This window comes from Solanum lycopersicum, chromosome 11 (assembly GCF_036512215.1).
Source record: "Solanum lycopersicum chromosome 11, SLM_r2.1".
Classification (NCBI taxonomy): domain Eukaryota; kingdom Viridiplantae; phylum Streptophyta; class Magnoliopsida; order Solanales; family Solanaceae; genus Solanum; species Solanum lycopersicum.
In genome coordinates, this window is record NC_090810.1 from 1,070,022 (window position 1) to 1,085,008 (window position 14,987).

Sequence of the window (14,987 nt, forward strand, 5' to 3'; positions counted from 1 at the left end):
CCCTTAGCTCCAAGAAGCTACAATTGATCCACACCATTCAGACACATCAATCGAAGACCGTGCTTACCAAATAACTTTCTTGGTGTAGGAGAGAAAGTTTGACAATCTAAGAATGTCTCGTTGAAAGCGAGAACTCTGACCGTTACGACTACTTTCACTAGTTTCAAAGGTTTGATTGACTCTACACATCTCTATTCCAATAGAAAATGTTAGCTCCTATCAACGTGTTTCGACCTAAGATAATAAGCTCAAAAGTTTGGTCTTACTTCATCGTAGAGAAAAGAGAGAAGACTTTCATCTCTAAGTTTAACTCAAACGTAGCTACCTTCTTCTTCTTCTTCTTTTTTTTTTTTTGGGGGGGGGGGGGGGGGAGGGGGGGAGGAGGGGTGTGAATCAGTGTCAAACCGAAATATCCTTTCTAAACAACTATCGTTTGTGAATGCAAATTGTTTTCTTTATGGAACAACCCAACAATCAAAGCTCATTTTCCTATCAAGGTAAACCGGTAAAGCAGTGGGTAAAAAAGGGTTGGCTCGTCGAAAGCCCGACCTCTTTGGTCCAAAAGGATTCAATTTCTCACCTATGTTAGTTCGACGTGCTTGTTGCTCTGATTAAGATTATCAGAACATCCTGAAAGATTCTCTTGAATTGCTTGACTTGCAAGTGGAGAATAACGAGTCTCACCCACTTTTTGAGCTGAAAAATTAGCTAGTATGAAATTTCTTAAACATGCACTCGTAGTGCTTAAGATACAACAGTCTTGACCTGATCCAATGAAAAGGAAAGCTAAAAGAGCCCCCTCGATAGGTGACTTTTCTTTTTGAAACATGTCGTATAAAAAATCGTTTAGTTAGGAATATACATAAAATTTTGACTTATTATAAGGATTTATATAACTAATAAAAATAATATAATAGGAATAATTTTAAACAACAGAAAAAAATAAAAAAGAGATACATCCAATTTTTCTTCATTCAAATTATGTAAATTTTATTTTTAGAAATTACAGTCAAATAAAAATTTAAAAAATAATTTTTTAAAATTATACATGCCATGAATTTGAACAAGGAAAAAAAAAGAGGAGAAGCATCTAACAAGGCTCTAATAATTTGCGTAACCGTGTCTTCTAAAATATGCGAAGAAATTGCGTAAGCGCTGAGCCATAGGCCCATACGTTTCCTCTCTGTGGCGGCAAAGCGGTTACTATAAATACAGATCTTCCTCTTCTCGACCTACTCCCCAAATCATTCTTCTTCTCTAGCGCAACTTCTCTCGGAAAAAGGCATCTCCTCCTCCTCTCGTTCTCTCGATAATCTCCTTACGCACTAGTTCTTCTTCTCAAGGTAATGGTCTTTTTCTTCTATCGATTCAATCGTTTGTTGAAGAGATTTAGATTTATGCAGGTTTTTGTATCATAAATGTATGAACAGTATTATATGAACGGAATTTACCTTTGTTTTGTTGTTTATCGATTAGATCTGCACGGAATTAGTCGATTTGAGAAGTTTTTAGGATGGATTATGTATGTTTTTTTCTGTTGATGATGTTATGGCGTTTAATTTCGTTTGATTTGCTAGAGTTTTGGTTTCCATTTGGTAGAATTTGTTGAAGTTTTGTGGTATGATTAGTTTGTGTCGTATCTAGGGTTTTTTTATCACAATTTGAAATGGTGATGCTTGCCTTTCTGTTGATGATTTATAGCCTTGAATTTCGTCCATTTGCTTGATTTTGGTCACTGTTTAATAGAAATTGTTCAAGTTTCCAGGTTTGATTAATGGGTCCTGTCTAGGGATATCTATGAATAATTTGAAAAAAACTTCCTTTTGATGTATAATATATGCTCTTTTTTCTTTTATGTTGATGATGTTATAGTCTTGAATATTGTCGTGTTGTTCCATTTGGTTTCTATTTGATTGAAATTGTTCAAGTTTCCCGGTTTTATTGTTTGTGTCCTAGGGATGTTTATGATTGAATTACAGAACTAAATTGAATGGATGATGCATACTTTTGCTGATGATGATTTATAGCCTTGAATTTTGTAGATTTGCTTCATTTATTGTCTCCATTTAATGAAATTGTTGAAGTTTCTAGCCTCTAAGTTTGATTGATTGTGTCTTGTCTAGTTTTTTTTTTTGCGAACAAATTGAACTAGATTTCAAACAAATTGGGAGTCTCCAATTTTTTGTTTGTTAACTCTTATTGATCTGTTTTTTAATGTTTATTTCTTGTACGGGCACTTTGTTATTCTCTCCTGATAATTCTACATTTTGAACTTGATTTGATCTACAATATATCCAATGGGTTTGCATCCCTCTAAAATGATTAGTATAGTTTGCACTAGGTAGGAGGGAAATTGCAGAACCTTTGTTTTACTTTATTTTCTTTTTGGATTTGCAAAGATTGCTAGTTTTGCCATCTCTGCCTGATCTTGAAATAGAAGTTTTGACAGTTGTGCTTCAATATATTTCAGATGCAGATATTTGTTAAGACACTCACCGGAAAGACCATCACTCTTGAGGTTGAGAGTTCTGACACCATTGATAATGTCAAAGCTAAGATTCAAGACAAGGAAGGCATTCCTCCAGATCAGCAGAGACTGATCTTTGCTGGGAAACAGCTTGAAGATGGCCGAACACTTGCTGATTACAACATCCAAAAAGAGTCTACCCTTCATCTTGTCCTCCGTCTACGTGGTGGGATGCAAATCTTTGTTAAAACTCTGACCGGAAAGACTATAACTCTTGAGGTCGAGAGCTCAGACACCATCGATAATGTCAAAGCTAAAATTCAAGACAAGGAAGGTATTCCCCCAGACCAGCAGAGGCTGATCTTTGCTGGGAAACAGCTTGAAGATGGCCGAACACTTGCTGATTACAACATCCAAAAGGAGTCCACCCTTCACCTTGTCCTTCGCCTTCGTGGTGGTATGCAGATCTTTGTCAAGACACTTACTGGAAAGACCATCACCCTTGAAGTTGAAAGTTCCGATACTATTGACAATGTGAAGGCCAAAATTCAGGATAAGGAAGGGATTCCTCCAGACCAGCAGAGACTGATCTTTGCCGGCAAGCAACTTGAGGATGGAAGGACCCTGGCTGACTACAATATTCAGAAAGAGTCTACCTTACATCTTGTTCTTCGACTGAGGGGTGGCATGCAAATATTTGTCAAGACATTGACAGGGAAGACAATTACTTTGGAGGTTGAGAGTTCAGATACTATCGACAATGTTAAAGCAAAGATACAAGACAAGGAGGGTATTCCTCCAGACCAGCAGAGATTGATCTTTGCTGGAAAGCAACTTGAGGATGGAAGGACGTTGGCAGATTACAACATTCAGAAAGAATCAACCCTGCACCTTGTTCTTCGCCTTAGAGGTGGCATGCAAATTTTTGTCAAGACTTTGACTGGGAAGACAATTACATTGGAGGTTGAGAGTTCAGATACCATTGACAATGTGAAAGCAAAGATTCAAGACAAGGAGGGTATTCCCCCAGACCAACAGCGTTTGATCTTTGCTGGTAAACAACTTGAGGACGGGAGGACTCTTGCAGACTACAACATCCAGAAGGAGTCAACTCTCCATCTGGTGTTGCGTTTGAGAGGAGGGATGCAGATCTTTGTGAAGACTTTGACTGGGAAGACAATCACATTGGAGGTTGAGAGTTCAGATACCATTGACAATGTGAAAGCAAAGATTCAAGACAAGGAGGGTATTCCCCCAGACCAACAGCGTTTGATCTTTGCTGGTAAACAACTTGAGGATGGGAGGACTCTTGCAGACTACAACATCCAGAAGGAGTCAACTCTCCATCTGGTGTTGCGTTTGAGAGGAGGGATGCAGATCTTTGTGAAGACTCTTACTGGGAAGACAATCACATTGGAGGTGGAGAGCTCTGATACTATTGACAATGTGAAAGCAAAGATACAGGACAAGGAAGGGATCCCACCAGATCAACAGAGGCTCATCTTTGCTGGTAAGCAGCTTGAGGATGGCCGCACCCTTGCAGACTATAACATCCAGAAAGAGTCTACTCTTCATCTTGTCCTGAGGCTCCGTGGCGGTGACTTGTGAATGTCCTGTGTGCTGCTGATTTCATGATGGCTGTGTGCTTTGTTGTTTTATTTCATGACTTTTAGTGTTCTTCGTTATAGTACTATCTTTCTTTTAAGAGACCTTGTAATGTGTTATGTTCTGTTGTTTTTTGCTGCAACCTTAATAAATAAATATTAGCCGATAAATGTGTTGGTGACTCCTCAGATGCATTGTGAGCTTAGGACACACTCATTCACCCCCCAAACACACGTGTGTTATGGTGGTGGTTAAAATTACCCCAAGTCTCTCCTTCCAATCCTCAGAGGCAGCCTTTGCTTTCTACATTCTTTGTCATTGAATAGAGCAGTTACAATCATCCTGTAGGCAGGCTTGTTCACAATCTTCCTTACAACATAAGTACTATCTTCCCATACTGTGTTTTCAACTGTTGTCATGTCATAGTATTTGGAAGTGTTCTCCTTTAACGGACAGGTTTCCACAGTGAAATTCCTTCCACAAGCCGCCCTCCACTTTCCTGGCATTACAAAATTAAATCCAGGAATACACAAACATTTAGCTTGATCAGGTGCAAAAACCATTAAGCCCACAAAGGCCTTTGGATCTGTTGATGACCATATCACAGAACTGTTCTGTTGGTTCAGAGAATGTGAATAAATTCATCAGCATATAGATGATGGTCCTTTCTCTACGGTAGCCTCCTCTGGTTTGATTTCTTAGCCTATTAGTGGAATTGTGCAAGTAGAGGAGGCCGTCATCATCAAGATTCATTGAAACATCATTCCTTTCACTGCTGTGGGATTCTTAGTAAGCATATGGGGCAGTATCTAGGGTACCCTAATGAGTCATCTGTTTCCGAGGAACCCGAGAACAGAGAAAACCATGATGAATTGGTAGTAGGTGTTTTAAATCGAATTTGGTATTGATGGAAAAAGAAAATATGCTTCAAAGTAAAATTTGCAATTTGTATCAACTTAACAGTAAACAGAAGGTATTAACCAACAAAATTTTGAAGTGGAGCCTTCTTTATTTTAACTTAAGTTCAAAAAATTAAATCTTACACATGTTTATAAAAATTAAATATAAATAAAAGAGATGAAAGATCATTAAATAAAAAAATATAACAATTTAAAAAAAAAAATGACCTAGTCTTCCAATTTTGTTGGAACAGAAAGAAAAAAAGATTCAAAATAAGTTGATTTTGAATCATGCATGTCCTAAAATTTCCTTTCTGTTCCATCAAAGTTGGAAGACTTGGTCATTTGATAACAAATCATATCTTATAATAAAGAATAATTTATTAAGTTAGATTTCTCAGATGATCACTTTTTCTCGTAACCAAAACTGTGTTATATACTATAATGGACAAAACTTCACCAGAGTTACCAACAGAAATCCTTCATCAAATACTCTCTCTTCTCCCAACTAAAACTGCTGCTCGAACTGCATTGTTGTCCAAATCATGGCTAAATGCATGCTCTACGAAACCTCATCTCTCTTTCGATATATCTGATCCTGTAGAATATCAAGCTCATGAATTCCTGAGAATCGTAGATAATACTTTAGAAAGGTATCAGCGCGATAATAATCTACCTGTTTCATCTTTTGAGCTTTGCATCTCCTATTATGATCAAATTTATTGTGATGGTCTAGTCGATAAATGGTTAGATATCATAACAGATAAAAGAGCGACAAAGGTTTCACTTTTTGTGAAAAGCAAAACTAAAGAATATACAGAAAGATATAATTTGTATGTTCATAACATATTTAAGATGAAATTCATACAACATTTGGAGTTAAATCATTGCCAACTATTACTAACGAAACGAAAAGCATTCTTTTATGATGATAAAATTAAGTGCGAAAACTTGAAAAACATAACCTTGTGTTGTGTTACCATTTCTCAATTAGCACTCGAAAGCCTGATTTCGTGTTGTGCTCAGATTGAGAAAGTATCAATACAATACTGTGTCGGGTTCAATAGCATTCGTGTTTCAAAATCTCTTCCTAAGCTTTGGTGTTTTAGCATCTTTTGCTGCCCAGTTGTGGAAGTTGAAATTATTGATGCACCAAAACTGCTATCTTTTGAATATGTGAACAAAGGTGATTCCGCGCCTTATTCATCTCATGATAATCTTCACACATGTTTGCGAACAATAGACATTGGTACTTGTCAAAATCTCAGAAAGGTAGAATTTGTGAAGGTCACAGTCGATTATTTGGATCTCTTCAAGCTTATACGAAAACTACACTCTGTGAAGGAGTTAATTTTGCACTACTGTAGGTACTTGAGAAAAATCCAAATCTCAAGTTCATCCCTCGAGGTCTGTAGCGTAGTTCAGTGTGATTTAGTAGAGGAAGTCATATTTGATACGCCTAAATTACACTCCTTAGCCTTCTCGGATCAAGATAGACTACCTTCTTTATCTTTTGAAAGGGCTCCGAGTCAATGCAGAGTTTCCATAAGGATTGACATTTTATGGGACGTTGAGCATCTCATGAACTTACGGAGATTTCTAGTTGAGTTGTGTGATCAAGTGGTAGATTTAACGTTGTGTACTATCTCTAAAAGCTTGATCTTACCAAGAGGAATTTATCGTCTTCCTACACTTGAAGTCGAGAATTTGGAACTGTCTTATAGTGATATTACAACCGCGACATATTCATTTTACTATGATGTCATGTTTGCAATTTGTTTGCCAAAGATTTTAACGTTACAGTGTGATGAGAATCTAAGGAAGTTTCTTCGTCAGCAATGGTTGAAGAAGAGAGAAAGTAGATTTATCAAATGTACTTGGAAAAAGTATCTCATAAATGCTGAGATAGAGTACAAGAAAAGGAACGGAGACGATTGGATGACCCTTGATAGGAAGATATTGGTAGCTAACCCTCGTATCATTGAAGAGATCTATACAATCCGCTTCAAGAAAATTCAAAGAATTGAAAATAATAAGTATTCGTATACTCCAAGGTACTACGAATTACAACATTCATACTTGTCTATCTCTTGCCATTTCAAAAACAATTAACTTAGCTTGTTATTTCTGCAGATGCATTCCAAGATGGATAGTTCATTGATCCTTGCACTGGGTTGTGAAATTTATGTTTTATATAAGTATTTTTTCGTATCTTATTCATGTTGAATAAATTAGCAGAAAGATGTATCACTCTGTTTGAAAACCATTTTACTGTATTTTATCGTTACCATACCTACAATGTTTGTTTTGATTGTTATTGTATTTATCTCTCTTACTACAAATACATGGTTTGAATTTTGAACTACAGCTGAAACTCTGTAAGAACCCTGCTTGTTATCTCAGTTCAGATATTCGAAATATAGAAATTTTGGTGCATCAACAACATGAACTTCCTCAACTCGGAAAGATTAAGACAAATGCAACTGATTTTGCATTGTAATTGGAATATCATAAACAAGTATTACCACGAAAAGGAAAGAGAACCACTTACAATAAAGTCGCGTTACAGAACAAATAAAAGTGGGAACAAAGACGTAAAGCAAATAACATGAAGAAATAAAGCAAAGAAGAATGAGTTATCCATATCGATCACTCCAATATGAGCTATCCAATCTGCACAAATAACAAAGTCCAAACATAAATTTCGTAATTATATATACATGACATTATTATAAATAATTTACGGAAAAATGTACAAATATGTTACTGAACGTTGAGAAAAGGCTTATTTTTACGTCATTCGTTAAAAGTTTGACGCATCTATATCGTTTGCATTTGACAAACGATTTCATTATTTATTAACTAAGAACGGTTGCAAAATCACTTTTTACACGTAGTTAACTATGATTCAGCCACGTCACTGATTAAATTATTTTTTAAAAAAAAAGAGAATACTTTCAAAAAAGATTTATCTATATATCATTTGTTTTAAGTATTAATAGGAACGAACTATCAAACATTATTTGTGTATTTAATGAAGGAAGTATCAAGCCAGGTAGCGCGTTTTCAATGTTTGATGGCAGTAGTATGTTGAATCCATCTGCTGCTGTGGATATATATAACCGTTCCTGGCTTAAATAGTCACTTGCTTTTTAACAAATACTCAGTTTCAAATTCAAATGAACCCACTTACTCCAAGTAGTTGCAGATTGAAGATGCATATAAAAGTTTGTTATTGTTCAAGTTAATAGAGAGCTTCCCCTTGCATATAAAAAAAATAACCATCAACAGTACTACCTGTTATTCAGTTTGAACATGTACACCAATGCTGAGTTATTTCAGAAAACAAAAACCCAACACAACCACAGCGAGAACGAATATCAAAAACTGGAAACTGAAAAAAGGATGCATCTCCATAAAAAAGTACTCATATTTGATGTATTAATCCAAAGTAAAATCGGCAAAACTTTGATCCCAAAAGTAAACACATGCTTGCACTGCCATCGGAGGATTTATAGGAACTATAGATCTCCAAAAGGCGGGACAAGGAAGTTCAAATGCAAACAATACAAAAATACCCTAACAAACTTTTTGCAAGTGTCCAGATTCCGAATTCTAAAGAGAAGCATAAAGCATTATAAAGGAATTTGCATGTAGACGATTTATCTCTTCTTGGAGACACCAACAGTCTTTCCCCTGCGACCAGTGGTCTTTGTGTGCTGACCGCGAACACGGAGGCCCCAGTAGTGACGCAAACCACGGTGATTCCTGTCAGCAACAGAAATAATCAATATATAAGAAAAAAGGGGTGAAGATGTTCGTAGCAAAAGCATATGGCTTGATAACACACCTGATCTTCTTCAGCCTTTCCAAGTCATCCCTAAGTTTCATGTCAAGGGCATTAGATGTAACTTGGGAAAACTTGCCATCCTTGTAATCCTTCTGCCTGTTCAAAAACCAATCTGGGATTTTGAATTGGCGAGGATTAGCCACAACTACCATCAAGCTGTCAAGCTCTGCAGCAGTAAGTTCACCAGCCCTACAGAAGACAGCAGATAAACAAATTTAGATAACCTTACAACAAGGCTAAAATATAGAGCTGGAAAAAGAGCACATGGACACTAAATACAAAAACCTGTAGCTACGTAATCACTTAATCTCACCCACAACATGAACTACAAATAAAATAACTACCAAATTTTGTCACTTGGTTTTGTTCTTTCTCGTTAGAACACCAAAAACACAGATCATTAGAAGATTATCCTAACTGGAAATTTATGTGGTCAAGAGTAGCACCAGATTCATACCGACATGAATACAAATATAGGAATTTGAAAACTGTTCCTCTAGAGAAAAGTAATTTAGTTGAGTGTTATTTGGTAATCAAGTGGACACTCTATTTGAAGAGATGCAAATGAAGAAATATAAATATATATCTGTTCCATGATAAGCGGAGGACACAAAAATCAAGTATACAGAACAGCAGATTGGAAAAAAACTGTAATTAAGTATAATATATAGAGTCAAAACAACAGAATATATACAGTAAATCGAGGGGAAAAGGACATTTGATGTTTTTAATTCAGGTGGAACTAAGGCCGGTTGGATTGACTTAAAATAAAGTGCACTTAAGCTCAAATAGCCTTAAAGCACTTCCGTGGTCTTTGGGCAAAACAAAAGAAGTATTTTTAAGCCAATCCAAACAGCAGTAGCCAAGTATTTCATACCCACACATACAAAGTTAGAAACCCTCCCCAAATGGGTCACCCTCCTAAGCTCGAACTCTGACATAGTAAAATAACTACCTAACATAGACGAATGTCTAATTCACATTTATATAATGACCACCATTTCTATCCATTTATTTCATTTTTGATAGTGCTTAGGTTAGTATATGGTAATAGTCTATACCAATATTTCAAATTAACCCCAATATCATATACTATATCCTATCCTAACAACAATTGGTCACTCTTAACTTCCTTGTCTCGCCCATTTAGTCTCTACATCACATCTTCATTTTGTTGGTTTTTTTTATATTTGTCTTGTGCAGGTCAGCTTGGGCACATCCCAACTAATTCCATGCATACTTATTATACTTATCACCGTCCACCAGCCCCAAATAACAAGTAACTCTGTGCATCAAAGCTAGAACAAATGGAAGAAATCACCTAGTATTTTTGTCCATGCTAGGATTTGAGCACGAGAAATCAACTAATATTTCTGGTTAGGCCAGGATTTGACCACGAGATCTCATAGTTCTCGACACACTTATTGACAACTAGGCCTTCCTACGCCTCAGTCTCATACTTGTTGAAGTCAATATTCTCAAATTAACTACAACTTCAAATGAGCTTTTGCTTCCATCAAATTATTTTCTGTACTATGCAACAACGATTCCAACTGAAAATATTATAATCAAACAATGTTTGACAGTGAACTCTAGAGTGAAAACTATTACATATCTTCCCTTTTTATTGGTGCACTCATGTTCACAAAATGATAGATTCGACTGTCTACAAATACAAGTAAAAAAAATTACAATAAACTACGTAGAAAGGTTATCAATAAGCTGGATCTAATCAAACAATAACAACAATACGCTTAAATGAAATGAAAAAAAATCACCTCTTGTTCATATCGATATCGGCTTTTTTGCAAGCAATGTTAGCAAAACGGCGACCGATACCTTTGATAGAGGTCATAGCGAACATGATCTTCTGCTTTCCATCAACATTTGTGTTTTGCACACGAAGAATGTGCTGAAAATCTTCGTTCGCAACCAGAGACTATATACATATTAAAATCAAAACAACAAAATAAAAAAAAAACGAATAAATAAGCAAAAAAATCACAATTCCAGTTCACTAGAGATAGATTTGTACAGAAATAAGCGTCGTTGAGAACACATACCATGGCTAGGGTTTCACTGTGTTACACTGCGGCTGCTGCTTTTGTTTTGGAAGAGATGCCAAGCTCTTAGAAAACCCTAAATACGGAGAAGTGTAAAATAAAAATGCAATGATGGATAAATATTAAGGATAAGGGTAATTTGGTAAAACAATGAGAAAGTTTTATTAAATTCTAAAAAACACATATTAAAAAAAAATTGTACCACAAACTAAAAAAATATTTTAAAATAACATAAATTACAACTAAAAAGTTTCTCATGCTCTAAAAATAAATGAATAATGACATAAATTATGAAATGTGTACCTTTAAATATGAATTTCGAATAAAAAAAATTCATAATTCTCATCAAAGTGTTATGTTTTTTTGTTTTTTTACGATAGAGGCATATGTAAAAGGATCGTGGTCATTTTTTTTTCTCTACGTGAGAGTAAAAAACATATGAAAATTTTTTGTGATTCTAAAAGAACAAATATTTTTCTCGTAGAATTGTTATTTATTTCAAGATGTACTAATGTTTGATTACAATTATTCCTATGAGATTTGATTTGTGACGACATAATCAAAGATAAATTTAATTACATTTTAAATTAGTTTGGATTAATTATAAAATTTATACATCATCGCAGTTACTATTCTTTGAATCTTCATAACATAAAAAATTATAATAGCCCACAAATCATATAGAAACGATACACTATACTAAGCAAGCTTTGGTGAAACAAATTTATTTAAAAAGATATTATCATAAATAAAGAATATTAAATTTAAAACCTTTATTAAAATATTTCAATTCAAATCATACTTTAAGAGTTGTAAATCAAAAAAATTATTAACAGACCTAGTAAGTAGTTGCTACATTCAATAGTTTAGATCTAAATAATTAAAATATAAGTAGACACTAGCACTAGTTTGGATGGTTATTTTCTCGTTCTATTGTATTATATTGTTAGTTTAACTATAATATTTATTTTGATTGATATTTAAATTTATTGTATTGTATCGTTTGAATCCATTATTACATAACGACGAAAAAACTCATTTCATATAATAATCGATTTGGTGTGATCATATTATTACCTTAATATTTTCTTCTCATTTTATCTTTATTATTATTTAATAAATCTAGCATGACCCTAATTTTCTTGAAAATTTAATCATTCAAATTATGCACATACATTATGCAAATAACAAAAAAATAATATAATCTATCCAATATTATATTCATTAAAACACTATTACAATACAAACAATATCTAACCAATGAAACATGAGTTTGTTTTTATAATTAATACTCTTAAATTTCTTTTTTTTAAATAAATTTTCTACCTCTACCTGAGTTTGGTTTTATAATTAATACTAATAACCTACTATAATATGATAATATATAGTTATTGAAATTAATCCTCTACAAAAATGAAAATGATTATGAAGTAAAATAAGACCATTTTGGAAGAAAATTGGGACAGCAATGAAAACATTGAACTTGTATTGGCAGGGGCCGCACGAACGCATGCCCCTCAGCAACAAATTATGATGTAGACTCAACTTCTTGGGCTGATCTTAGGCGGGCACCCCTCCAAAGTGCAATGGAAGTCACCAACCTAGGCCATGGACCTACATGATCGCCCATAAACCCCGTCCAGGTAAGTATGTATCTTGTTCCTCCTTGGCTCAAAGTTATACTCACTTTACTAGTTTATCCATTTTTTCCCCTTGGTGATGTGGGACAAATTTTAAGATTTTTCACCAGACTTTATCCTTGGTCAATGATCATAGTAATGAATTAAAATAAGAGTTGCTAAGCCATTAAAACTGTCTTTAATCTATGAACTATGAATCAAGATAAGATATTATTCAACAAAACATGAACTTTAAAAAAATCAAATAGTTAGCTTTTCTTTGTATCACATAATCTATAATTTACTACTCTCTCTTTTTCTTTTATTAGTCCTTTATTTATTTAGCATTAACTTGCACTTTGAAAATGCACACACAAAAATGATAGAATATGTAGAAAATGGCATTGTTTAAACATCCAGATATAATAATGCATGATTCATCTAGATTTGTTATTTCTGAGAGAAGTATTGATTTAATCATCATTTTGTAAAAATTACTTTTAAACTAAGGCGACACATTCTTGTAGCATAATATTATGGTGCAAGCCTCCATCATTGCTCATAAAGTATTTTGATTCACCTTCCAATGTTCTAACTTTGGTGTAAATATAGTTTGTTGCAATGATGAACCTCAATAGTCGATCGAGCTCCTCGTCTCCTTAAATTATGTAGCTTATGATACTCGAAACGTCCTCTTGGGTATATGCGTTGATTGATCACTTTCGCTTTTGCCTCATGCATGATCTCACTAAACTTACACTATACATACGTCATTTTAGTTTTACTTAACCTGGAAATTTTAGTCTTTAGGATTTGTCTAACAATATTCCATCTGCAAATGACATACACCACTACACGATTCCTTTGAATATATATATGTCACGTCAATTCATTCATCACTAAAACAAGTAGGGACGGGCTAAGGCTTGACCCTTAGTGCAACTTCATTGTAACCGAAGAGTATTTGGAATCATCTTTCATTGTTTCAAACCCAGAGTCTCCATCATCGATACAATTCTAACTTTCAAACATTTTTTGAGAAATTTATCATAAGTCTTTTTAGATCATTGAACACCATATGTAAGTTGCTCAAGTTTCTCTTCTATTAATGACTTTTAAAAATCAACACACCCGTCTTGATTCTCATTTTCAACATTGTCTACTTAACTACCATTTTGTATGTATTCTCAATCTTTTAATCAACCTAATAAAGTGTAACAAGTATTGGCATCAACCTAATAAAGTTAAACTAATATTGGCAAGGGCCGCGCGAACGCAGGCCCCCTCAGCAACAAATTATGACGTAGATTCGGCCACTTGGGCCGATCTTAGGTAGGCACCTCTCCTAAGTGCAATGGAGGTTACCAACCTAGGCCATGGACCTTCATGATCGCCAATTGACCCCGTCCAGGTAAGTAAGTTTTAGTTCCTCCTAGGCCCAAGTTTATATTCACCTACTTTATCCGTTCTCTTCGTATTGGCGATATGGGATATAATTACTATGCTTTATTTATAGTAAAGTTTTGTTTCAAACTTATCACATTGGCTACAGATTTATGATAAGAGTTGGACAGCTATTAATTTGTAACACACTGTTATATTTATCATGTTATTGTTACTAATTACTAGGCTAAAATTTAGAATGTACTTTGTATTTACGTTAATTACACTTATTTGCTGTGAATAAATCATAAATCAAAATGTTGAAATGTTTGTATTGTTTGTAGTAAAACTATCGTTGGTTCATTTTAACAAAATGAAAAAGTTGTCGCGAGAAAAATATAGTAATGACTAATGTACTTGAATTGTTTTTGTTTATATGACCTAAATAATTTTTCTTTTCAAATAACATACGATGTTACACTAATTTTTTTTTTCACTTCTTTAAATTATGACAATTTTTAATATCCGTTGCTAAATAAGAGTATATACATAAGAATCGTTGGCAAAATATCATAAATTACAATTGGAATAAAATGAATAGATAAATATATTTGCATATATTTCAATCCGTGTAATAAGATTCAAGCCTACGTACAATATATTTTTCGTCAATTCAACAATAATATCATACAATATCACAAAAAATGGATTAGTTAAACAATCCAAAACTCCATTAAAGAACATGTTACTTCAACATAAAAGTACTCTCTTTTTTATTGTGGGTAAATTAACGACTTCAAATATTTTTTTATTCATTTTGATCTCGTTAATCACATCAAATTATAAAAACAATAGAATATTTTTATTGATGAACTTTCACATATAGTCACTCAAAAATAGCCTAATTACTTTCCATAACTATAGTTTGATAATTCTAATTCGTAGCTACATGTTATAAGGAGGAGAGAGGCGAGCGAGACTGGGAGAGAGAGGGAAGAGGCGAGCAAGAGAGGCCAAAGAATGGGAGAGAGGTGAATTGTATATGTATATCGGTTAAATAATTGTATATTATACATATGTATTTGTATATATGGCAAGCGA

General features: G+C 34.1%; 3 protein-coding genes and 2 non-coding genes across 5 annotated transcripts; 2 read left to right on the plus strand and 3 right to left on the minus strand.

The window, feature by feature from the left end:
• Positions 1 to 1,225: 1,225 nt before the first annotated feature.
• Positions 1,226 to 4,260, plus strand: ubq1-1 (ubiquitin). Its single transcript, NM_001345879.1, has 2 exons — positions 1,226 to 1,343; positions 2,471 to 4,260. The coding sequence occupies exon 2, from the start codon at positions 2,471 to 2,473 to the stop codon at positions 4,073 to 4,075; it is 1,605 nt and encodes a 534-aa protein (NP_001332808.1). The 5' UTR covers positions 1,226 to 1,343; the 3' UTR covers positions 4,076 to 4,260.
• Positions 4,261 to 5,309: 1,049 nt separating this feature from the next.
• On the plus strand, positions 5,310 to 7,280 carry LOC101262770 (F-box/FBD/LRR-repeat protein At5g56420-like). Its single transcript, XM_019210969.3, has 2 exons — positions 5,310 to 7,025; positions 7,105 to 7,280. The coding sequence occupies exons 1-2, from the start codon at positions 5,416 to 5,418 to the stop codon at positions 7,130 to 7,132; spliced, it is 1,638 nt and encodes a 545-aa protein (XP_019066514.1). The 5' UTR covers positions 5,310 to 5,415; the 3' UTR covers positions 7,133 to 7,280.
• A 1,080-nt stretch (positions 7,281 to 8,360) lies between these two features.
• LOC101268633 (40S ribosomal protein S18-like) lies at positions 8,361 to 10,972 on the minus strand. Its single transcript, NM_001328520.1, has 4 exons — positions 10,885 to 10,972; positions 10,600 to 10,760; positions 8,822 to 9,010; positions 8,361 to 8,739 (listed from the first exon to the last, which is right to left on the minus strand). The coding sequence occupies exons 1-4, from the start codon at positions 10,885 to 10,887 to the stop codon at positions 8,634 to 8,636; spliced, it is 459 nt and encodes a 152-aa protein (NP_001315449.1). The 5' UTR covers positions 10,888 to 10,972; the 3' UTR covers positions 8,361 to 8,633.
• A 1,403-nt stretch (positions 10,973 to 12,375) lies between these two features.
• U1.5 (U1 small nuclear RNA) lies at positions 12,376 to 12,535 on the minus strand. The gene has a single exon (NR_137322.1). It is a non-coding gene; the product is annotated as a U1 small nuclear RNA (small nuclear RNA).
• Positions 12,536 to 13,761: 1,226 nt separating this feature from the next.
• On the minus strand, positions 13,762 to 13,922 carry U1.4 (U1 small nuclear RNA). Its single transcript, NR_137315.2, has one exon. It is a non-coding gene; the product is annotated as a U1 small nuclear RNA (small nuclear RNA).
• Positions 13,923 to 14,987: the final 1,065 nt, after the last annotated feature.

Excerpts from the sequence above, each read along its gene's own strand:
- ubq1-1 (NM_001345879.1), top strand. The coding sequence starts at position 2,471 with ATGCAGATATTTGTTAAGACACTCACCGGAAAGACCATCACTCTTGAG.
- LOC101262770 (XM_019210969.3), top strand. The coding sequence starts at position 5,416 with ATGGACAAAACTTCACCAGAGTTACCAACAGAAATCCTTCATCAAATA. Across the intron at positions 7,026-7,104 it reads AAGTATTCGTATACTCCAAG|ATGCATTCCAAGATGGATAG; the intron begins GTACTACGAATT and ends TTATTTCTGCAG.
- LOC101268633 (NM_001328520.1), bottom strand. Across the intron at positions 9,011-10,599 it reads GATATCGATATGAACAAGAG|GGCTGGTGAACTTACTGCTG; the intron begins GTGATTTTTTTT and ends TGTCTTCTGTAG. Across the intron at positions 8,740-8,821 it reads GAAAGGCTGAAGAAGATCAG|GAATCACCGTGGTTTGCGTC; the intron begins GTGTGTTATCAA and ends TGTTGCTGACAG.